Source organism: Saccoglossus kowalevskii, chromosome 4 (genome assembly GCF_978046115.1).
Source record: "Saccoglossus kowalevskii chromosome 4, keSacKowa6.1, whole genome shotgun sequence".
NCBI classification, from domain to species: Eukaryota; Metazoa; Hemichordata; class Enteropneusta; family Harrimaniidae; genus Saccoglossus; species Saccoglossus kowalevskii.
Genome location: NC_140644.1, coordinates 45100189 through 45126739, shown reverse-complemented (window position 1 = coordinate 45126739; position 26551 = coordinate 45100189). Strand labels below are relative to the sequence as shown.

The 26551-nt window shown below is 38.9% G+C and overlaps 1 protein-coding gene across 1 annotated transcript in view; it reads right to left on the bottom strand.

Moving 5' to 3' along the window:
• The window catches only part of LOC144358055 (uncharacterized), a 326453-nt gene that overhangs the window by 97218 nt on the left and 202684 nt on the right, over positions 1-26551 (bottom strand). The window contains exons 9-10 of the mRNA XM_085498177.1: positions 23478-23554; positions 21816-21897 (exon numbers count right to left, since the gene is read on the bottom strand). Coding sequence (XP_085354303.1) covers positions 21816-21897; positions 23478-23554 — 159 coding nt within the window. The remainder of the gene's footprint in view (positions 1-21815; positions 21898-23477; positions 23555-26551) is intronic.

The following is a 26551-nucleotide window of genomic DNA, read 5'->3' as shown; positions in this document are numbered from 1 at the left end:
CATGACATTTGATAATACAGATCATGAGTAATCATATGGGATGTAACCTGGGGCTGTTATCTCATGACATTTGATAATACAGATCATGAGTAGTCAGATGGGATGTAACCTGGGGCTGTTATCTCATGACATTTGATAATACAGATCATGAGTGGTCAGACTAGATGTAACCAGGGGCTGTTATCCCATGACATTTGATAATACAGATCATGAGTAGTCAGATGGGATGTAACCTGGGGCTGTTATCTCATGACATTTGATAATACAGATCATGAGTAGTCAGATGGGATGTAACCAGGGGCTGTTATCTCATGACATTTTGATAATACAGATCACGAGTGGTCAGACGAGATGTAACCTGGGGCTGTTATCTCATGATATTTGATAATACAGATCATGAGTAATCAGATGGGATGTAACCTGGGGCTGTTATCTCATGACATTTAATAATACAGATCATGAGTGGTCAGACAAGATGTAACCTGGGACTGTTATCTCATGATATTTGATAATACAGATCATGAGTAGTCAGATGGGATGTAACCTGGGACTGTTATCTCATGACATTTGATAATACAGATCATGAGTAGTCAGATGGGATGTAACCTGGGGCTGTTATCTCATGACATTTGATAATACAGATCATGAGTAGTCAGATGGGATGTAACCTGGGACTGTTATCTCATGACATTTGATAAAACAGATCATGAATAGTCAGATGGGATGTAACCTGGGGCTGTTATCTCATGACATTTGATAATACAGATCATGAGTGGTCAGACTAGATGTAACCTGGGGCTGTTATCTCATGACATTTGATAATACAGATCTTGAGTAGTCAGATGGGATGTAACCTGGGACTGTTATCTCATGACATTTGATAATACAGATCATGAGTAGTCAGATGGGATGTAACCTGGGGCTGTTATCTCATGACATTTGATAATACAGATCATGAGTGGTCAGATGGGATGTAACCTGGGGCTGTTATCTCATGACATTTGATAATACAGATCATGAGTGGTCAGACTAGATGTAACCAGGGGCTGTTATCCCATGACATTTGATAATACAGATCATGAGTAGTCAGACTAGATGTAACCTGGTGCTGTTATCTCATGATATTTGATAATACAGATCATGAGTGGTCAGATGGGATGTAACCTGGGGCTGTTATCTCATGACATTTGATAATACAGATCATGAGCGGTCAGATGGGATGTAACCTGGGACTGTTATCTCATGACATTTGATAATACAGATCATGAGTAGTCAGATGGGATGTAACCTGACGCTGTTATCTCATGACATTTGATAATACAGATCATGAGTGGTCAGACTAGATGTCACCTGGGGCTGTTATCTCATGACATTTGATAATACAGATCACGAGTGGTCAGACTAGATGTAACCAGGGGCTGTTATCCCATGACATTTGATAATACAGATCATGAGTAGTCAGATAGGATGTAACCTGGGACTGTTATCTCATGACATTTGATAATACAGATCATGAGTGGTCAGACGAGATGTCACCTGGGGCTGTTATCTCATGACATTTGATAATACAAATCATGAGTGGTCAGACTAGATGTAACATGGGCTGTTATCTCATGACATTTGATAATACAGATCATGAGTAGTCAGATGGGATGTAACCTGGGGCTGTTATCTCATGACATTTGATAATACAGATCTTGAGTAATCAGATGGGATGTAAACTGGGACTGTTATCTCATGACATTTGATAATACAGATCATGAGTAGTCAGATGGGATGTAACCTGGGGCTGTTATCTCATGACATTTGATAATACAGATCATGAGTGGTCAGATGGGATGTAACCTGGGGCTGTTATCTCATGACATTTGATAATACAGATCATGAGTGGTCAGACTAGATGTAACCAGGGGCTGTTATCCCATGACATTTGATAATACAGATCATGAGTAGTCAGACTAGATGTAACCTGGGGCTGTTATCTCATGATATTTGATAATACAGATCATGAGTGGTCAGATGGGATGTAACATGGGGCTGTTATCCCATGACATTTGATAATACAGATCATGAGTGGTCAGACTAGATATAACCTGGGGCTGTTATCTCATGACATTTGATAATACAAATCATGAGTGGTCAGACTAGATGTAACATGGGCTGTTATCTCATGACATTTGATAATACAGATCATGAGTAGTTAGATGGGATGTAACCTGGGGCTGTTATCTCATGACATTTGATAATACAGATCTTGAGTAATCAGATGGGATGTAACCTGGGACTGTTATCTCATGACATTTGATAATACAGATCATGAGTAGTCAGATGGGATGTAACCTGGGGCTGTTATCTCATGACATTTGATAATACAGATCATGAGTAGTCAGATGGGATGTAACCCGGGGCTGATATCCCATGAGATTTGATAATACAGATCATGAGTAGTCAGACTAGATGTAACCTGGGGCTGTTATCTCATGATATTTGATATTACAGATCATGAGTGGTCAGATGGGATGTAACCTGGGGCTGTTATCTCATGACATTTGATAATACAGATCATGAGTGGTCAGATGGGATGTAACCTGGGACTGTTATCTCATGACATTTGATAATACAGATCATGAGTAGTCAGATGGGATGTAACCTGACGCTGTTATCTCATGACATTTGATAATACAGATCATGAGTGGTCAGACTAGATGTCACCTGGGGCTGTTATCTCATGACATTTGATAATACAGATCACGAGTGGTCAGACTAGATGTAACCAGGGGCTGTTATCCCATGACATTTGATAATACAGATCATGAGTAGTCAGATGGGATGTAACCTGGGACTGTTATCTCATGACATTTGATAATACAGATCATGAGTGGTCAGACGAGATGTCACCTGGGGCTGTTATCTCATGACATTTTGATAATACAGATCATGAGTGGTCAGACGGGATGTAACATGGGGCTGTTATCCCATGACATTTGATAATACAGATCATGAGTGGTCAGACTAGATGTAACCAGGGGCTGTTATCTCATGACATTTGATAATACAGATCATGAGTGGTCAGACTAGATGTAACATGGGGCTGTTATCTCATGACATTTGATAATACAGATCATGAGTAGTCAGACTAGATGTAACCTGGGGCTGTTATCTCATGATATTTGATAATACAGATCATGAGTGGTCAGATGGGATGTAACATGGGGCTGTTATCCCATGACATTTGATAATACAGATCATGAGTGGTCAGACTAGATATAACCTGGGGCTGTTATCTCATGACATTTGATAATACAAATCATGAGTGGTCAGACTAGATGTAACATGGGCTGTTATCTCATGACATTTGATAATACAGATCATGAGTAGTTAGATGGGATGTAACCTGGGGCTGTTATCTCATGACATTTGATAATACAGATCTTGAGTAATCAGATGGGATGTAACCTGGGACTGTTATCTCATGACATTTGATAATACAGATCATGAGTAGTCAGATGGGATGTAACCTGGGGCTGTTATCTCATGACATTTGATAATACAGATCATGAGTAGTCAGATGGGATGTAGCCCGGGGCTGATATCCCATGAGATTTGATAATACAGATCATGAGTAGTCAGACTAGATGTAACCTGGGGCTGTTATCTCATGATATTTGATATTACAGATCATGAGTGGTCAGATGGGATGTAACCTGGGGCTGTTATCTCATGACATTTGATAATACAGATCATGAGTGGTCAGATGGGAAGTAACCTGGGACTGTTATCTCATGACATTTGATAATACAGATCATGAGTAGTCAGATGGGTGTAACCTGACGCTGTTATCTCATGACATTTGATAATACAGATCATGAGTGGTCAGACTAGATGTCACCTGGGGCTGTTATCTCATGACATTTGATAATACAGATCACGAGTGGTCAGACTAGATGTAACCAGGGGCTGTTATCCCATGACATTTGATAATACAGATCATGAGTAGTCAGATGGGATGTAACCTGGGACTGTTATCTCATGACATTTGATAATACAGATCATGAGTGGTCAGACGAGATGTCACCTGGGGCTGTTATCTCATGACATTTTGATAATACAGATCATGAGTGGTCAGACGGGATGTAACATGGGGCTGTTATCCCATGACATTTGATAATACAGATCATGAGTGGTCAGACTAGATGTAACCAGGGGCTGTTATCTCATGACATTTGATAATACAGATCATGAGTGGTCAGACTAGATGTAACATGGGGCTGTTATCTCATGACATTTGATAATACAGATCATGAGTAGTCAGATGGGATGTAACCTGGGGCTGTTATCTCATGACATTTGATAATACAGATCATGAGTAGTCAGATGGGATGTAACCTGGGACTGTTATCTCATGACATTTGATAAAACAGATCATGAATAGTCAGATGGGATGTAACCTGGGGCTGTTATCTCATGACATTTGATAATACAGATCATGAGTGGTCAGACTAGATGTAACCTGGGGCTGTTATCTCATGACATTTGATAATACAGATCATGAGTAGTCAGATGGGATGTAACCTGAGGCTGTTATCTCATGACATTTGATAATACAGATCATGAGTGGTCAGACTAGATGTCACCTGGGGCTGTTATCTCATGACATTTGATAATATAGATCATGAGAGGTCAGACTAGATGTAACCAGGGGCTGTTATCCCATGACATTTGATAATACAGATCATGAGTAGTCAGATGGGATGTAACCTGGGGCTGTTATCTCATGACATTTGATAATACAGATCATGAGTGGTCAAATGGGATGTAACCTGGGGCTGTTATCTCATGACATTTGATAAAACAGATCATGAGTGGTCAGACTAGATGTAACCGGGGACTGTTATCTCATGACATTTGATAATACAGATCATGAGTAGTCAGACTAGATGTAACATGGGGCTGTTATCTCATGACATTTGATAATACAGATCATGAGTAATCAGATGGGATGTAACCTGGGCCTGTTATCCCATGACATTTGATAATACAGATCATGAGTGGTCAGACTAGATGTAACATGGGGCTGTTATCTCATGACATTTGATAATACAGATCATGAGTAGTCAGATGGGATGTAACCTGGGGCTGTTATCTCATGACATTTGATAATACAGATCATGAGTAGTCAGATGGGATGTAACCTGGGACTGTTATCTCATGACATTTGATAATACAGATCATGAGTAGTCAGACTAGATGCAACATGGGACTGTTATCTCATGACATTTGATAATACAGATCATGAGTAGTCAGACTAGATGTAACATGGGGCTGTTATCTCATGACATTTGATAATACAAATCATGAGTGGTCAGACTAGATGTAACATGGGGCTGTTATCTCATGACATTTGATAATACAGATCATGAGTAATCAGACGAGATGTAACCAGGGGCGTTATCCCATGACATTTGATAATACAGATCATGAGTGGTCAGATGGGATGTAACCTGGGGCTGTTATCTCATGACATTTGATAATACAGATCATGAGTAGTCAGATGGGATGTAACCTGGGGCTGATATCCCATGACATTTGATAATACAGATCATGAGTGGTCAGATGGGATGTATCCTGGGGCTGTTATCCCATGACATTTGATAATACAGATCATGAGTAGTCAGATGGGATGTAACCTGGGGCTGTTATCTCATGACATTTGATAATACAGATCATGAGTAGTCAGATGGGATGTAACCTGGGGCTGTTATCTCATTACATTTGATAATACAGATCATGAGTGGTCAGACTAGATGTAACATGAGGCTGTTATCTTATGCATTTGATAATACAGATCATGAGTAATCAGATGGGAGTAACCTGGGGCTGTTATCCCATGACATTTGATAATACAGATCATGAGTAGTCAGATGGGATGTAACCTGGGACTGTTATCTCAGGACATTTGATAATACAGATCATGAGTAGTCAGACTAGATGTAACATGGGACTGTTATCTCATGACATTTGATAATACAGATCATGAGTAGTCAGACTAGATGTTGTTACAGTAACATGGGGCTGTTATCTCATGACATTTGATAATACAGATCATGAGTGGTCAGAAAGGATGTAACATGGGGCTGTTATCCCATGACATTTGATAATACAGATCATGAGTGGTCAGACTAGATGTAACATGGGGCTGTTATCTCATGACATTTGATAATACAGATCATGAGTAGTCAGATGGGATGTAACCTGGGGCTGTTATCTCATGACATTTGATAATACAGATCATGAGTAGTCAGATGGGATGTAACCTGGGACTGTTATCTCATGACATTTGATAATACAGATCATGAGTAGTCAGACTAGATGTAACATGGGACTGTTATCGAATGACATTTGATAATACAGATCATGAGTAGTCAGACTAGATGTAACATGGGGCTGTTATCTCATGACATTTGATAATACAAATCATGAGTGGTCAGACTAGATGTAACATGGGGCTGTTATCTCATGACATTTGATAATACAGATTATGAGTAATCAGACGAGATGTAACCAGGGGCGTTATCCCATGACATTTGATAATACAGATCATGAGTGGTCAGATGGGATGTAACCTGGGGCTGTTATCTCATGACATTTGATAATACAGATCATGAGTAGTCAGATGGGATGTAACCTGGGGCTGATATCCCATGACATTTGATAATACAGATCATGAGTGGTCAGATGGGATGTATCCTGGGGCTGTTATCCCATGACATTTGATAATACAGATCATGAGTAGTCAGATGGGATGTAACCTGGGGCTGTTATCTCATGACATTTGATAATACAGATCATGAGTAGTCAGATGGGATGTAACCTGGGGCTGTTATCTCATTACATTTGATAATACAGATCATGAGTAGTCAGATGGGATGTAACCTGGGGCTGTTATCTCATGACATTTGATAATACAGATCATGAGTAGTCAGATGGGATGTAACCTGGGGCTGTTATCTCATTACATTTGATAATACAGATCATGAGTGGTCAGACTAGATGTAACATGGGGCTGTTATCTCATGCATTTGATAATACAGATCATGAGTAATCAGATGGGATGTAACCTGGGGCTGTTATCCCATGACATTTGATAATACAGATCATGAGTAGTCAGGTGGGATGTAACCTGGGGCTGTTATCTCATGACATTTGATAATACAAATCATGAATGGTCAGACTAGATGTAACATGGGGCTGTTATCTCATTACATTTGATAATACAGATCATGAGTGGTCAGACTAGATGTAACATGGGGCTGTTATCTCATGACATTTGATAATAAAAATCATGAGTGGTCAGACTAGATGTAACCAGGGGCTGTTATCCCATGACATTTGATAATACAGATCATGAGTAATCAGATGGAATGTAACCTGGGCCTGTTATCTCATGACATTTAATAATACAGATCATGAGTGGTCAGATGGGATGTAACCTGGGACTGTTATCTCATGACATTTGATAATACAAATCATGAGTGGTCAGATGAGATGTAACATGGGGTTGTTATCCCATGACATTTGATAATACAGATCATGAGTGGTCAAATGGGATGTAACCTGGGGCTGTTATCTCATGACATTTGATAAAACAGATCATGAGTGGTCAGACTAGATGTAACCGGGGACTGTTATCTCATGACATTTGATAATACAGATCATGAGTAGTCAGACTAGATGTAACATGGGGCTGTTATCTCATGACATTTGATAATACAGATCATGAGTAATCAGATGGGATGTAACCTGGGCCTGTTATCCCATGACATTTGATAATACAGATCATGAGTAGACAGATGGGATGTAACCTGGGACTGTTATCTCAGGACATTTGATAATACAGATCATGAGTAGTCAGACTAGATGTAACATGGGACTGTTATCTCATGACATTTGATAATACAGATCATGAGTAGTCAGACTAGATGTAACATGGGGCTGTTATCTCATGACATTTGATAATACAGATCATGAGTGGTCAGAAGGGATGTAACATGGGGCTGTTATCCCATGACATTTGATAATACAGATCATGAGTGGTCAGACTAGATGTAACCAGGGGCTGTTATCTCATGACATTTGATAATACAGATCATGAGTAGTCAGATGGGATGTAACCTGGGGCAGTTATCTCATGACATTTGATAATACAGATCATGAGTAGTCAGATGGGATGTAACCTGGGACTGTTATCTCATTACATTTGATAATACAGATCATGAGTAGTCAGATGGGATGTAACCTGGGGCTGATATCCCATGACATTTGATAATACAGATCATGAGTGGTCAGATGGGATGTATCCTGGGGCTGTTATCCCATGACATTTGATAATACAGATCATGAGTAGTCAGATGGGATGTAACCAGGGGCTGTTATCTCATGACATTTGATAATACAGATCATGAGTAGTCAGATGGGATGTAACCTGGGGCTGTTATCTCATTACATTTGATAATACAGATCATGAGTGGTCAGACTAGATGTAACATGGGGCTGTTATCTTATGCATTTGATAATACAGATCATGAGTAATGAGATGGAATGTAACCTGGGGCTGTTATCCCATGACATTTGATAATACAGATCATGAGTAGTCAGGAGGGATGTAACCTGGGGCTGTTATCTCATGACATTTGATAATACAAATCATGAATGGTCAGACTAGATGTAACATCGGGCTGTTATCTCATTACATTTGATAATACAGATCATGAGTGGTCAGACTAGATGTAACATGGGGCTGTTATCTCATGACATTTGATAATACAAATCATGAGTGGTCAGACTAGATGTAACCAGGGGCTGTTATCCCATGACATTTGATAATACAGATCATGAGTAATCAGATGGGATGTAACCTGGGCCTGTTATCTCATGACATTTGATAATACAAATCATGAGTGGTCAGACTAGATGTAACATGGGGCTGTTATCTCATGACATTTGATAATACAGATCATGAGTGGTCAGATGGGATGTAACATGGGGTTGTTATCCCACGACATTTGATAATACAGATCATGAGTGGTCAAATGGGATGTAACCTGGGGCTGTTATCTCATGACATTTGATAAAACAGATCATGAGTGGTCAGACTAGATGTAACCGGGGACTGTTATCTCATGACATTTGATAATACAGATCATGAGTGGTCAGAAGGGATGTAACATGGGGCTGTTATCCCATGACATTTGATAATACAGATCATGAGTGGTCAGATCGGATGTAACATGGGGCTGTTATCTCATGACATTTGATAATACAGATCATGAGTGGTCAGACTAGATGTAACCAGGGGCTGTTATCTCATGACATTTGAAAATACAGATCACGAGTAGTCAGATGGGATGTAACCTGGGGCTGTTATCTCATGACATTTGATAATACAGATCATGAGTAGTCAGATGGGATGTAACCTGGGACTGTTATCTCATGACATTTGATAATACAGATCATGAGTAGTCAGACTAGATGTAACATGGGACTGTTATCTCATGACATTTGATAATGCAGATCATGAGTAGTCAGATGGGATTTAACCTGGGGCTGTTATCTCATGACATTTGATAATAAAGATCATGAGTAGTCAGATGGGGTGTAACCTGGGACTGTTATCTCATGACATTTGATAATACAGATCATGAGTAGTCAGATGGGATGTAACCTGGGGCTGTTATCTCATGACATTTGATAATACAGATCATGAGTGGTCAGACTAGATGTAACATGGGACTGTTATCGAATGACATTTGATAATACAGATCATGAGTAGTCAGACTAGATGTAACATGGGGCTGTTATCTCATGACATTTGATAATACAAATCATGAGTGGTCAGACTAGATGTAACATGGGGCTGTTATCTCATGACATTTGATAATACAGATTATGAGTAATCAGACGAGATGTAACCAGGGGCGTTATCCCATGACATTTGATAATACAGATCATGAGTGGTCAGATGGGATGTAACCTGGGGCTGTTATCTCATGACATTTGATAATACAGATCATGAGTAGTCAGATGGGATGTAACCTGGGGCTGATATCCCATGACATTTGATAATACAGATCATGAGTGGTCAGATGGGATGTATCCTGGGGCTGTTATCCCATGACATTTGATAATACAGATCATGAGTAGTCAGATGGGATGTAACCTGGGGCTGTTATCTCATGACATTTGATAATACAGATCATGAGTAGTCAGATGGGATGTAACCTGGGGCTGTTATCTCATTACATTTGATAATACAGATCATGAGTAGTCAGATGGGATGTAACCTGGGGCTGTTATCTCATGACATTTGATAATACAGATCATGAGTAGTCAGATGGGATGTAACCTGGGGCTGTTATCTCATTACATTTGATAATACAGATCATGAGTGGTCAGACTAGATGTAACATGGGGCTGTTATCTCATGCATTTGATAATACAGATCATGAGTAATCAGATGGGATGTAACCTGGGGCTGTTATCCCATGACATTTGATAATACAGATCATGAGTAGTCAGGTGGGATGTAACCTGGGGCTGTTATCTCATGACATTTGATAATACAAATCATGAATGGTCAGACTAGATGTAACATGGGGCTGTTATCTCATTACATTTGATAATACAGATCATGAGTGGTCAGACTAGATGTAACATGGGGCTGTTATCTCATGACATTTGATAATAAAAATCATGAGTGGTCAGACTAGATGTAACCAGGGGCTGTTATCCCATGACATTTGATAATACAGATCATGAGTAATCAGATGGAATGTAACCTGGGCCTGTTATCTCATGACATTTAATAATACAGATCATGAGTGGCCAGATGGGATGTAACCTGGGACTGTTATCTCATGACATTTGATAATACAAATCATGAGTGGTCAGATGGGATGTAACATGGGGTTGTTATCCCATGACATTTGATAATACAGATCATGAGTGGTCAAATGGGATGTAACCTGGGGCTGTTATCTCATGACATTTGATAAAACAGATCATGAGTGGTCAGACTAGATGTAACCGGGGACTGTTATCTCATGACATTTGATAATACAGATCATGAGTAGTCAGACTAGATGTAACATGGGGCTGTTATCTCATGACATTTGATAATACAGATCATGAGTAATCAGATGGGATGTAACCTGGGCCTGTTATCCCATGACATTTGATAATACAGATCATGAGTAGACAGATGGGATGTAACCTGGGACTGTTATCTCAGGACATTTGATAATACAGATCATGAGTAGTCAGACTAGATGTAACATGGGACTGTTATCTCATGACATTTGATAATACAGATCATGAGTAGTCAGACTAGATGTAACATGGGGCTGTTATCTCATGACATTTGATAATACAGATCATGAGTGGTCAGAAGGGATGTAACATGGGGCTGTTATCCCATGACATTTGATAATACAGATCATGAGTGGTCAGACTAGATGTAACCAGGGGCTGTTATCTCATGACATTTGATAATACAGATCATGAGTAGTCAGATGGGATGTAACCTGGGGCAGTTATCTCATGACATTTGATAATACAGATCATGAGTAGTCAGATGGGATGTAACCTGGGACTGTTATCTCATTACATTTGATAATACAGATCATGAGTAGTCAGATGGGATGTAACCTGGGGCTGATATCCCATGACATTTGATAATACAGATCATGAGTGGTCAGATGGGATGTATCCTGGGGCTGTTATCCCATGACATTTGATAATACAGATCATGAGTAGTCAGATGGGATGTAACCAGGGGCTGTTATCTCATGACATTTGATAATACAGATCATGAGTAGTCAGATGGGATGTAACCTGGGGCTGTTATCTCATTACATTTGATAATACAGATCATGAGTGGTCAGACTAGATGTAACATGGGGCTGTTATCTTATGCATTTGATAATACAGATCATGAGTAATGAGATGGGATGTAACCTGGGGCTGTTATCCCATGACATTTGATAATACAGATCATGAGTAGTCAGGTGGGATGTAACCTGGGGCTGTTATCTCATGACATTTGATAATACAAATCATGAATGGTCAGACTAGATGTAACATCGGGCTGTTATCTCATTACATTTGATAATACAGATCATGAGTGGTCAGACTAGATGTAACATGGGGCTGTTATCTCATGACATTTGATAATACAAATCATGAGTTGTCAGACTAGATGTAACCAGGGGCTGTTATCTCATGACATTTGATAAAACAGATCATGAGTGGTCAGACTAGATGTAACCGGGGACTGTTATCTCATGACATTTGATAATACAGATCATGAGTAGTCAGACTAGATGTAACATGGGGCTGTTATCTCATGACATTTGATAATACAGATCATGAGTGGTCAGAAGGGATGTAACATGGGGCTGTTATCCCATGACATTTGATAATACAGATCATGAGTGGTCAGATCGGATGTAACATGGGGCTGTTATCTCATGACATTTGATAATACAGATCATGAGTGGTCAGACTAGATGTAACCAGGGGCTGTTATCTCATGACATTTGAAAATACAGATCACGAGTAGTCAGATGGGATGTAACCTGGGGCTGTTATCTCATGACATTTGATAATACAGATCATGAGTAGTCAGATGGGATGTAACCTGGGACTGTTATCTCATGACATTTGATAATACAGATCATGAGTAGTCAGACTAGATGTAACATGGGACTGTTATCTCATGACATTTGATAATACAGATCATGAGTAGTCAGATGGGATTTAACCTGGGGCTGTTATCTCATGACATTTGATAATACAGATCATGAGTAGTCAGATGGGATGTAACCTGGGGCTGTTATCTCATGACATTTGATAATACAGATCATGAGTGGTCAGACTAGATGTAACCTGGGGCTGTTATCTCATGACATTTGATAATACAAATCATGAGTGGTCAGACTAGATGTAACATGGGGCTGTTATCTCATGACATTTGATAATACAGATCATGAGTAGTCAGATGGGATGTAACCTGGGGCTGTTATCTCATGACATTTGATAATACAGATCATGAGTAGTCAGATGGGATGTAACCTGGGACTGTTATCTCATGACATTTGATTATACAGATCATGAGTGGTCAGATGGGATGTAACCAGGGACTGTTATCTCATGGCATTTGATAATACAGATCATGAGTAGTCAGATGGGATGTAACCTGGGGCTGTTACCTCATGACATTTGATAATACAGATCATGAGTAGTCAGATGGGATGTAACCTGGGGCTGTTATCTCATGACATTTGATAAAACAGATCATGAGTGGTCAGACTAGATGTAACATGGGGCTGTTATCTCATGCATTTGATAATACAGATCATGAGTAATCAGATGGGATGTAACATGGGACTGTTATCCCATGACATTTGATAATACAGATCATGAGTAATCAGACGAGATGTAACCAGGGGCGTTATCCAATGACATTTGATAATACAGATCATGAGTGGTCAGATGGGATGTAACCTGGGGCTGTTATCTCATGACATTTGATAATACAGATCATGAGTAATCAGACGAGATGTAACCAGGGGCGTTATCCCATGACATTTGATAATACAGATCATGAGCGGTCAGATGGGATGTAACCTGGGGCTGTTATCTCATGACATTTGATAATACAGATCATGAGTAGTCAGATGGGATGTAACCTGGGGCTGATATCCCATGACATTTGATAATACAGATCATGAGTGGTCAGATGGGATGTATCCTGGGGCTGTTATCCCATGACATTTGATAATACAGATCATGAGTAGTCAGAAGGGATGTAAACTGGGGCTGTTATCTCATGACATTTGATAATACAGATCATGAGTAGTCAGATGGGATGTAACCTGGGGCTGTTATCTCATTACATTTGATAATACAGATCATGAGTGGTCAGACTAGATGTAACATGGGGCTGTTATCTCATGCATTAGATAATACAGATCATGAGTAATCAGATGGGATGTAACCTGGGGCTGTTATCCCATGACATTTGATAATACAGATCATGAGTAGTCAGGTGGGATGTAACCTGGGACTGTTATCTCATGACATTTGATAATACAAATCATGAATGGTCAGACTAGATGTAACATGGGGCTGTTATCTCATTACATTTGATAATACAGATCATGAGTGGTCAGACTAGATGTAACATGGGGCTGTTATCTCATGACATTTGATAATACAAATCATGAGTGGTCAGACTAGATGTAACCAGGGGCTGTTATCCCATGACATTTGATAATACAGATCATGAGTAATCAGATAGGATGTAACCTGGGCCTGTTATCTCATGACATTTGATAATATAAATCATGAGTGGTCAGACTAGATGTAACATGGGGCTGTTATCTCATGACATTTGATAATACAGATCATGAGTGGTCAGATGGGATGTAACATGGGGTTGTTATCCCATGACATTTGATAATACAGATCATGAGTGGTCAAATGGGATGTAACCTGGGGCTGTTATCTCATGACATTTGATAAAACAGATCATGAGTGGTCAGACTAGATGTAACCGGGGACTGTTATCTCATGACATTTGATAATACAGATCATGAGTAGTCAGACTAGATGTAACATGGGGCTGTTATCTCATGACATTTGATAATACAGATCATGAGTGGTCAGAAGGGATGTAACATGGGGCTGTTATCTCATGACATTTGAAAATACAGATCACGACTAGTCAGATGGGATGTAACCTGGGGCTGTTATCTCATGACATTTGATAATACAGATCATGAGTAGTCAGATGGGATGTAACCTGGGACTGTTATCTCATGACATTTGATAATACAGATCATGAGTAGTCAGACTAGATGTAACATGGGACTGTTATCTCATGACATTTGATAATACAGATCATGAGTAGTCAGATGGGATTTAACCTGGGGCTGTTATCTCATGACATTTGATAATAAAGATCATTAGTAGTCAGATGGGATGTAACCTGGGACTGTTATCTCATGACATTTGATAATACAGATCATGAGTAGTCAGATGGGATGTAACCTGGGGCTGTTATCTCATGACATTTGATAATACAGATCATGAGTGGTCAGACTAGATGTAACCTGGGGCTGTTATCTCATGACATTTGATAATACATATCATGAGTGGTCAGACTAGATGTAACATGGGGCTGTTATCTCATGACATTTGATAATACAGATTATGAGTAATCAGACGAGATGTAACCAGGGGCGTTATCCCATGACATTTGATAATACAGATCATGAGTAGTCAGATGGGATGTAACCTGGGGCTGTTATCTCATGACATTTGATAATACAGATCATGAGTAGTCAGATGGGATGTAACCTGGGACTGTTATCTCATGACATTTGATAATACAGATCATGAGTGGTCAGATGGGATGTAACCAGAGACTGTTATCTCATGGCATTTGATAATACAGATCATGAGTAGTCAGATGGGATGTAACCTGGGGCTGTTACCTCATGACATTTGATAATACAGATCATGAGTAGTCAGATGGGATGTAACCTGGGGCTGTTATCTCATGACATTTGATAAAACAGATCATGAGTGGTCAGACTAGATGTAACATGGGGCTGTTATCTCATGCATTTGATAATACAGATCATGAGTAATCAGATGGGATGTAACCTGGGGCTGTTATCCATTGACATTTGATAATACAGATCATGAGTAGTCAGATGGGATGTAACCTGGGGCTGTTATCTCATGACATTTGGTAATACAAATCATGAGTGGTCAGGCTAAATGTAACATGGGGCTGTTATCTCATTACATTTGATAATACAGATCATGAGTAGTCAGATGGGATGTAACCTGGGGCTGTTATCTCATGACATTTGGTAATACAAATCATGAGTGGTCAGACTAGATGTAACATGGGGCTGTTATCTCATGATATTTGATAATACAGATCATGAGTGGTCAGATGGGATGTAATATGGGGTTGTTATCCCATGACATTTGATAATACAGATCATGAGTGGTCAAATGGGATGTAACCTGGGGCTGTTATCTCATGACATTTGATAAAACAGATCATGAGTAGTCAGACTAGATGTAACATGGGGCTGTTATCTCATGACATTTGATAATACAGATCATGAGTGGTCAGACTAGATGTAACCTGGGGCTGTTATCTCATGACATTTGATAATACATATCATGAGTGGTCAGACTAGATGTAACATGGGGCTGTTATCTCATGACATTTGATAATACAGATTATGAGTAATCAGACGAGATGTAACCAGGGGCGTTATCCCATGACATTTGATAATACAGATCATGAGTAGTCAGATGGGATGTAACCTGGGGCTGTTATCTCATGACATTTGATAATACAGATCATGAGGAGTCAGATGGGATGTAACCTGGGACTGTTATCTCATGACATTTGATAATACAGATCATGAGTGGTCAGATGGGATGTAACCAGAGACTGTTATCTCATGGCATTTGATAATACAGATCATGAGTAGTCAGATGGGATGTAACCTGGGGCTGTTACCTCATGACATTTGATAATACAGATCACGAGTAGTCAGATGGGATGTAACCTGGGGCTGTTATCTCATGACATTTGATAAAACAGATCATGAGTGGTCAGACTAGATGTAACATGGGGCTGTTATCTCATGCATTTGATAATACAGATCATGAGTAATCAGATGGGATGTAACCTGGGGCTGTTATCCATTGACATTTGATAATACAGATCATGAGTAGTCAGATGGGATGTAACCTGGGGCTGTTATCTCATGACATTTGGTAATACAAATCATGAGTGGTCAGGCTAGATGTAACATGGGGCTGTTATCTCATTACATTTGATAATACAGATCATGAGTAGTCAGATGGGATGTAACCTGGGGCTGTTATCTCATGACATTTGGTAATACAAATCATGAGTGGTCAGACTAGATGTAACATGGGGCTGTTATCTCATGATATTTGATAATACAGATCATGAGTGGTCAGATGGGATGTAATATGGGGTTGTTATCCCATGACATTTGATAATACAGATCATGAGTGGTCAAATGGGATGTAACCTGGGGCTGTTATCTCATGACATTTGATAAAACAGATCATGAGTAGTCAGACTAGATGTAACATGGGGCTGTTATCTCATGACATTTGATAATACAGATCATGAGTGGTCAGAAGGGATGTAACATGGGGCTGTTATCTCATGACATTTGATAATACAGATCATGAGTAGTCAGACTAGATGTAACATGGGGCTGTTATCCCATGACATTTGATAATACAGATCATGAGTGGTCAGATGGGATGTAACATGGGGCTGTTATCTCATGACATTTGATAATACAGATCATGAGTGGTCAGACTAGATGTAACCAGGGGCTGTTATCTCATGACATTTGATAATACAGATCATGAGTAGTCAGATGGGATGTAACCTGGGGCTGTTATCTCATGACATTTGATAATACAGATCATGAGTAGTCAGATGGGATGTAACCTGGGACTGTTATCTCATGACATTTGATAATACAGATCATGAGTGGTCAGATGGGATGTAACCAGAGACTGTTATCTCATGGCATTTGATAATACAGATCATGAGTAGTCAGATGGGATGTAACCTGGGGCTGTTACCTCATGACATTTGATAATACAGATCATGAGTAGTCAGATGGGATGTAACCTGGGGCTGTTATCTCATGACATTTGATAAAACAGATCATGAGTGGTCAGACTAGATGTAACATGGGACTGTTATCTCATGCATTTGATAATACAGATCATGAGTAATCAGATGGGATGTAACCTGGGGCAGTTATCCATTGACATTTGATAATACAGATCATGAGTAGTCAGATGGGATGTAACCTGGGGCTGTTATCTCATGACATTTGGTAATACAAATCATGAGTGGTCAGACTAGATGTAACATGGGGCTGTTATCTCATGACATTTGATAATACAGATCATGAGTGGTCAGATGGGATGTAACATGGGGTTGTTATCCCATGACATTTGATAATACAGATCATGAGTGGTCAAATGGGATGTAACCTGGGGCTGTTATCTCATGACATTTGATAAAACAGATCATGAGTGGTCAGACTAGATTTAACCGGGGACTGTTATCTCATGACATTTGATAATACAGATCATGAGTAGTCAGACTAGATGTAACATGGGGCTGTTATCTCATGACATTTGATAATACAGATCATGAGTGGTCAGAAGGGATGTAACATGGGGCTGTTATCCCATGACATTTGATAATACAGATCATGAGTGGTCAGATGGGATGTAACATGGGGCTGTTATCTCATGACATTTGATAATACAGATCATGAGTGGTCAGACTAGATGTAACCAGGGGCTGTTATCTCATGACATTTGATAATACAGATCATGAGTAGTCAGATGGGATGTAACCTGGGACTGTTATCTCATGACATTTGATAATAAAGATCATGAGTAGTCAGATGGGATGTAACCTGGGACTGTTATCTCATGACATTTGATAATACAGATCATGAGTAGTCAGATGGGATGTAACCTGGGGTTGTTATCTCATGACATTTGATAATACAGATCATGAGTGGTCAGACTAGATGTAACCTGGGGCTGTTATCTCATGACATTTGATAATACAAATCATGAGTGGTCAGACTAGATGTAACATGGGGCTGTTATCTCATGACATTTGATAATACAGATCATGAGTAGTCAGATGGGATGTAACCTGGGGCTGTTATCTCATGACATTTGATAATACAGATCATGAGTAGTCAGATGGGATGTAACCTGGGACTGTTATCTCATGACATTTGATAATACAGATCATGAGTGGTCAGATGGGATGTAACCAGGGACTGTTATATCATGGCATTTGATAATACAGATCATGAGTAGTCAGATGGGATGTAACCTGGGGTTGTTATCTCATGACATTTGATAAAACAGATCATGAGTGGTCAGACTAGATGTAACATGGGGCTGTTATCTCATGCATTTGATAATACAGATCATGAGTAATCAGATGGGATGTAACCTGGGGCTGTTATCCATTGACATTTGATAATACAGATCATGAGTAGTCAGATGGGATGTAACCTGGGGCTGTTATCTCATGACATTTGGTAATACAAATCATGAGTGGTCAGGCTAGATGTAACATGGGGCTGTTATCTCATTACATTTGATAATACAGATCATGAGTAGTCAGATGGGATGTAACCTGGGGCTGTTATCTCATGACATTTGATAATACAAATCATGAGTGGTCAGACTAGATGTAACATGGGGCTGTTATCTCATGACATTTGATAATACAGATCATGAGTAGTCAGATGGGATGTAACCTGGGGCTGTTATCTCATGACATTTGATAATACAGATCATGAGTAGTCAGATGGGATTTAACCTGGGGCTGTTATCTCATGACATTTGATAATAAAGATCATGAGTAGTCAGATGGGATGTAACCTGGGACTGTTATCTCATGACATTTGATAATACAGATCATGAGTAGTCAGATGGGATGTAACCTGGGGTTGTTATCTCATGACATTTGATAATACAGATCATGAGTGGTCAGACTAGATGTAACCTGGGGCTGTTATCTCATGACATTTGATAATACAAATCATGAGTGGTCAGACTAGATGTAACATGGGGCTGTTATCTCATGACATTTGATAATACAGATCATGAGTAGTCAGATGGGATGTAACCTGCGGCTGTTATCTCATGACATTTGATAATACAGATCATGAGTAGTCAGATGGGATGTAACCTGGGACTGTTATCTCATGACATTTGATAATACAGATCATGAGTGGTCAGATGGGATGTAACCAGGGACTGTTATATCATGGCATTTGATAATACAGATCATGAGTAGTCAGATGGGATGTAACCTGGGGTTGTTATCTCATGACATTTGATAAAACAGATCATGAGTGGTCAGACTAGATGTAACATGGGGCTGTTATCTCATGCATTTGATAATACAGATCATGAGTAATCAGATGGGATGTAACCTGGGGCTGTTATCTCATGACATTTGATAATACAAATCATGAGAGGTCAGGCTAGATGTAACATGGGGCTGTTATCTCATTACATTTGATAATACAGATCATGAGTAGTCAGATGGGATGTAACCTGGGGCTGTTATCTCATGACATTTGGTAATACAAATCATGAGTGGTCAGACTAGATGTAACCAGGGGCTGTTATCTCATGACATTTGATAATACAGATCATGAGTAGTCAGATGGGATGTAACCTGGGGCTGTTATCTCATGACATTTGATAATACAGATCATGAGTAGTCAGACTAGATGTAACATGGGGCTGTTATCTCATGACATTTGATAATACAGATCATGAGTAGTCAGACTAGATGTAACAAGGGGCTTTTATCTCATGACATTTGATAATACAGATCATGAGTAGTCAGATGGGATGTAACCTGGGGCTGTTATCTCATGACATTTGATAATACAGATCATGAGTAGTCAGATGGGATGTAACCTGGGACTGTTATCTCATGACATTTGATAATACAGATCATGAGTAGTCAGATGGGATGTAACCTGGGGCTGTTATCTCATGACATTTGATAATACAGATCATGGGATGTAACCTGGGACTGTTATCTCATGACATTTGATAATACAGATCATGAGTGGTCAGATGGGATGTAACCTGGGGCTGTTATCTCATGACGTTTGATAATACAGATCATGAGTAGTCAGATGGGATGTAACCTGGGGCTGTTATCTCATGACATTTGATAATACAGATCATGAGTAGTCAGATAGGATATAACCTGGGGCTGTTATCTCATGACATTTGATAATACAGATCATGAGTAGTCAGACTAGATGTAACATGGGGCTGTTATCTCATGACATTTGATAATACAGATCATGAGTGGTCAGATGGGATGTAACCTGGGACTGTTATCTCATGATATTTGATACAGATCATGAGTGGTCAGACTAGATGTAACCAGGGGCTGTTATCTCATGATATTTGATAATACAGATCATGAGTGGTCAGATGGGATGTAACCAGGGGCTGTTATCTCATGACATTTGATAATACAGATCATGAGTGGTCAGATGGGATGTAACATGGGGCTGTTATCTCATGATATTTGATAATACAGATCATGAGTGGTCAGACTAGATGTCACCTGGGACTGTTATCTCATGACATTTGATAATACAGATCATGAGTGGTCAGACGAGATGTAACCTGGGGCTGTTATCTCATGACATTTGATAATACAGATCATGAGTGGTCAGATGGGATGTAATCTGGGGCTGTTATCTCATGACATTTTGATAATACAGATCATGAGTGGTCAGACGAGATGTAACCTGGGGCTGTTATCTCATGATATTTGATAATACAGATCATGAGTAGTCAGATGGGATGTATCCTGGGGCTGTTATCTCATGACATTTGATAATACAGATCGTGAGTGGTCAGACGAGATGTAACCTGGGGCTGTTATCTAATGACATTTGATAATACAGATCATGAGTAATCAGATGGGATGTAACCTGGGGCTGTTATCCCATGACATTTGATAATACAGATCATGAGTGGTCAGATGGGATGTAACCTGGGGCTGTTATCCCATGACATTTGATAATACAGATCAAAAGATGAACTTTGAAGATCATCAATTTTGAAAAAAAAATATAAATAGGACTTACATGAATATCAAATATATCCTCCATAGAGTCAGATGAACATGGCTGGTTGCCATGACTATTATTGTCAATACTACTTCCATCACTAATGAAATCAAAGTAACTGTGGTTATTTATAGGTAATAGAAATGATGTTTCACTGCCACAGTGACTGGTTATTTATAGGTAATAGAAATGATGTTTCACTGCCACAGTGACTGGTTATTTATAGGTAATAGAAATGATGTTTCACTGCCACAGTGACTGGTTATTTATAGGTAATAGAAATGATGTTTCACTGCCACAGTGACTGGTTATTTATAGGTAATAGAAATGATGTTTCACTGCCACAGTGACTGGTTATTTATAGGTAATAGAAATGATGTTTCACTGCCACAGTGACTGGTTATTTATAGGTAATAGAAATGATGTTTCACTGCTACAGTGACTGGTTATTTATAGGTAATAGAAATGATGTTTCACTGCCACAGTGACTGGTTATTTATAGGTAATAGAAATGATGTTTCACTGCCACAGTGACTGGTTATTTATAGGTAATAGAAATGATGTTTCACTGCCACAGTGACTGGTTATTTATAGGTAATAGAAATGATGTTTCACTGCCACAGTGACTGGTTATTTATAGGTAATAGAAATGATGTTTCACTGCCACAGTGACTGGTTATTTATAGGTAATAGAAATGATGTTTCACTGCCACAGTGACTGGTTATTTATAGGTAATAGAAATGATGTTTCACTGCCACAGTGACTGGTTATTTATAGGTAATAGAAATGATGTTTCACTGCCACAGTGACTGGTTATTTATAGGTAATAGAAATGATGTTTCACTGCCACAGTGACTGGTTATTTATAGGTAATAGAAATGATGTTTCACTGCCACAGTGACTGGTTATTTATAGGTAATAGAAATGATGTTTCACTGCCACAGTGACTGGTTATTTATAGGTAATAGAAATGATGTTTCACTGCTACAGTGACTGGTTATTTATAGGTAATAGAAATGATGTTTCACTGCCACAGTGACTGGTTATTTATAGGTAATAGAAATGATGTTTCACTGTCACAGTGACTGGTTATTTATAGGTAATAGAAATGATGTTTCACTGCCACAGTGACTGGTTATTTATAGGTAATAGAAATGATGTTTCACTGCCACAGTGACTGGTTATTTATAGGTAATAGAAATGATGTTTCACTGCCACAGTGACTGGTTATTTATAGGTAATAGAAATGATGTTTCACTGCCACAGTGACTGGTTATTTATAGGTAATAGAAATGATGTTTCACTGCCACAGTGACTGGTTATTTATAGGTAATAGAAATGATGTTTCACTGCCACAGTGACTGGTTATTTATAGGTAATAGAAATGATGTTTCACTGCCACAGTGACTGGTTATTTATAGGTAATAGAAATGATGTTTCACTGCCACAGTGACTGGTTATTTATAGGTAATAGAAATGATGTTTCACTGCCACAGTGACTGGTTATTTATAGGTAATAGAAATGATGTTTCACTGCCACAGTGACTGGTTATTTATAGGTAATAGAAATGATGTTTCACTGCCACAGTGACTGGTTATTTACAGGTAATAGAAATGATGTTTCACTGTCACAGTGACTGGTTATTTATAGGTAATAGAAATAGATTCTGACATCTCACCTTGTGACAATTTTATTTATATTTTCAGCAAGTTTTTCATGTAATTCAGTATTCGATAATAACACTTCGAGCAAATGCTGTCAATTAAACAATACAAAAGTTATTATACTAGCAAACAGCACAGTTCGCAATATGAAATAAAGTCACCAAGCTTAGAAGTAACATCACTGTAAACCATGATGAAGTCAATGTGTAAACCATGATGCAGTCAATGTGTAAACCGTGATGCAGTCAATGTGTAAACTGTGATGCAGTCAATGTGTAAACCGTGATGCAGTCAATGTGTAAACCGTGATGTAGTCAATGTGAAGACTGTGATGCAGTCAATGTGTAAACCATGATGCAGTCAATGTGTAAACCATGATGCAGTCAATGTGTAAACCATGATGCAGTCAATGTGTAAACCATGATGCAGTCAATGTGTAAACCATGATGCAGTCCATGTGTAAACCATGATGTAGTCAATGTGTAAACCATGATGTAGTCAATGTGTACACCATGATGTAGTCAATGTGTAAACCATGATGCAGTCAATGTGTAAACTATGATGTAGTCAATGTGTAAACCATGATGCAGTCAATGTGTAAACCATGATGCAGTCAATGTGTAAACCATGAAGTAGTCAATGTGTAAACCATGATGTAGTCAATGTGTAAACCATGATGCAGTCAATGTGTAAACCATGATGCAGTCAATGTGTAAACCATGACGCAGTCAATGTGTAAACCATGATGCAGTCAATGTGTAAACCATGATGCAGTCAATGTGTAAACCATGATGTAGTCAATGTGTAAACCATGATGCAGTCAATGTGTAAACCATGATGCAGTCAATGTGTAAACCATGATGCAGTCAATGTGTAAACTATGATGTAGTCAATGTATAAACCATGATGCAGTCAATGTGTAAACCATGATGCAGTCAATGTGTAAACCATGATGCAGTCAATGTGTAAACCATGATGCAGACAAAGTGTAAACCATCATGCAGTCAATGTGTAAACCATGATGAAGTCAATGTGTAAACCATGATGCAGTCAATGTGTAAACCATGATGTAGTCAATTTGTAAACCATGATGCAGTCAATGTGTTAACTATGATGCAGTCAATGTGTACACCATGATGTAGTAAATGTGTAAGCCATGATGTAGTCAATGTATAAGCCATGATGCAGTCAATGTGTAAGCCATGATGTAGTCAATGTGTAAACCAAGATGTAGTCAATGTGTAAACCAAGATGTAGTCAATGTGTAAACCATGATGCAGTCAATGTGTACACCATGATGTAGTCAATGTGTAAACCATGATGCAGTCAATGTGTACACCATGATGTAGTCAATGTGTAAACCATGATGCACTCAATGTTTACACCATGAAGTCGTCAATGTGTAAACCATTATGCAGTCAATGTGTAAACCATGATGCAGTCAATGTGTACACCATGATGTAGTCAATGTGTAAACCATGATGCAGTCAATGTGTTAACTATGATGCAGTCAATGTGTAAACCATGATGCAGTCAATGTGTACACCATGATGTAGTCAATATGTAAACCATGATGCAGTCAATGTGTTAACTATGATGCAGTCAATGTGTAAACCATGATGCAGTCAATGTGTAAACCATGATGCAGTCAATGTGTTAACTATGATGCAGTCAATGTGTAAACCATGATGCAGTCAATGTGTAAACCATGATGCAGTCAATGTGTACACCATGATGTAGTCAATGTGTAAACCATGATGCAGTCAATGTGTAAACCATGATGCAGTCAATGTGTAAACCATGATGCAGACAATGTGTAAACCATCATGCAGTCAATGTGTAAACCATGATGAAGTCAATGTGTAAACCATGATGCAGTCAATGTGTAAACCATGATGCAGTCAATGTGTAAACCATGATGCAGTCAATGTGTACACCATGATGTAGTCAATGTGTAAACCATGATGCAGTCAATGTGTAAACCATGATGCAGTCAATGTGTAAACCATGATGCAGACAATGTGTAAACCATCATGCAGTCAATGTGTAAACCATGATGAAGTCAATGTGTAAACCATGATGCAGTAAATGTGTAAACCATGATGTAGTCAATTTGTAAACCATGATGCAGTCAATGCGCTAACTATGATGCAGTCAATGTGTACACCATGATGTAGTAAATGTGTAAGCCATGATATAGTCAATGTATAAGCCATGATGCAGTCAATGTATAAGCCATGATGTAGTCAATGTGTAAACCAAGATGTAGTCAATGTGTAAACCATGATGCAGTCAATGTGTACACCATGATGTAGTCAATGTGTAAACCATGATGCAGTCAATGTGTAAACCATGATGCACTCAATGTTTACACCATGAAGTCGTCAATGTGTAAACCATTATGCAGTCAATGTGTAAACCATTATGCAGTCAATGTGTAAACCATGATGCAGTCAATGTGTACACCATGATGTAGTCAATGTGTAAACCATGATGCAGTCAATGTGTTAACTATGATGCAGTCAATGTGTTAACTATGATGCAGTCAATGTGTAAACCATGATGCAGTCAATGTGTAAACCATGATGCAGTCAATGTGTACACCATGATGTAGTCAATGTGTAAACCATGATGCAGTCAATGTGTAAACCATGATGCAGTCAATGTGTAAACCATGATGCAGTCAATGTGTAAAGCATGATGTAGTCAATTTGTAAACCATGATGTAGTCAATTTGTAAACCATGATGTAGTCAATGTGTAAAGCTTGATGTAGTCAATGTGTAAACCGTGATGCAGTCAACGTGTAAACCATGTTGCAGTCAATGTGTAAACCATGATGCAGTCAATGTGTAAACCATGATGTAGTCAATGTGTAAACCATGATGTAGTCAATGTGTAAACCATGATGCAGTCAATGTGTAAACCATGATGCAGTCAATGTGTAAACCATAATGTAGTCAATGTGTAAAGCTTGATGCAGTCAATGTGTAAACCATGATGCATTCAATGTGTAAACCATGATGTAGTCAATGTGTAAACCATGAAGAAGTCAATGTGTAAACCATGATGTAGTCAATGTGTAAACC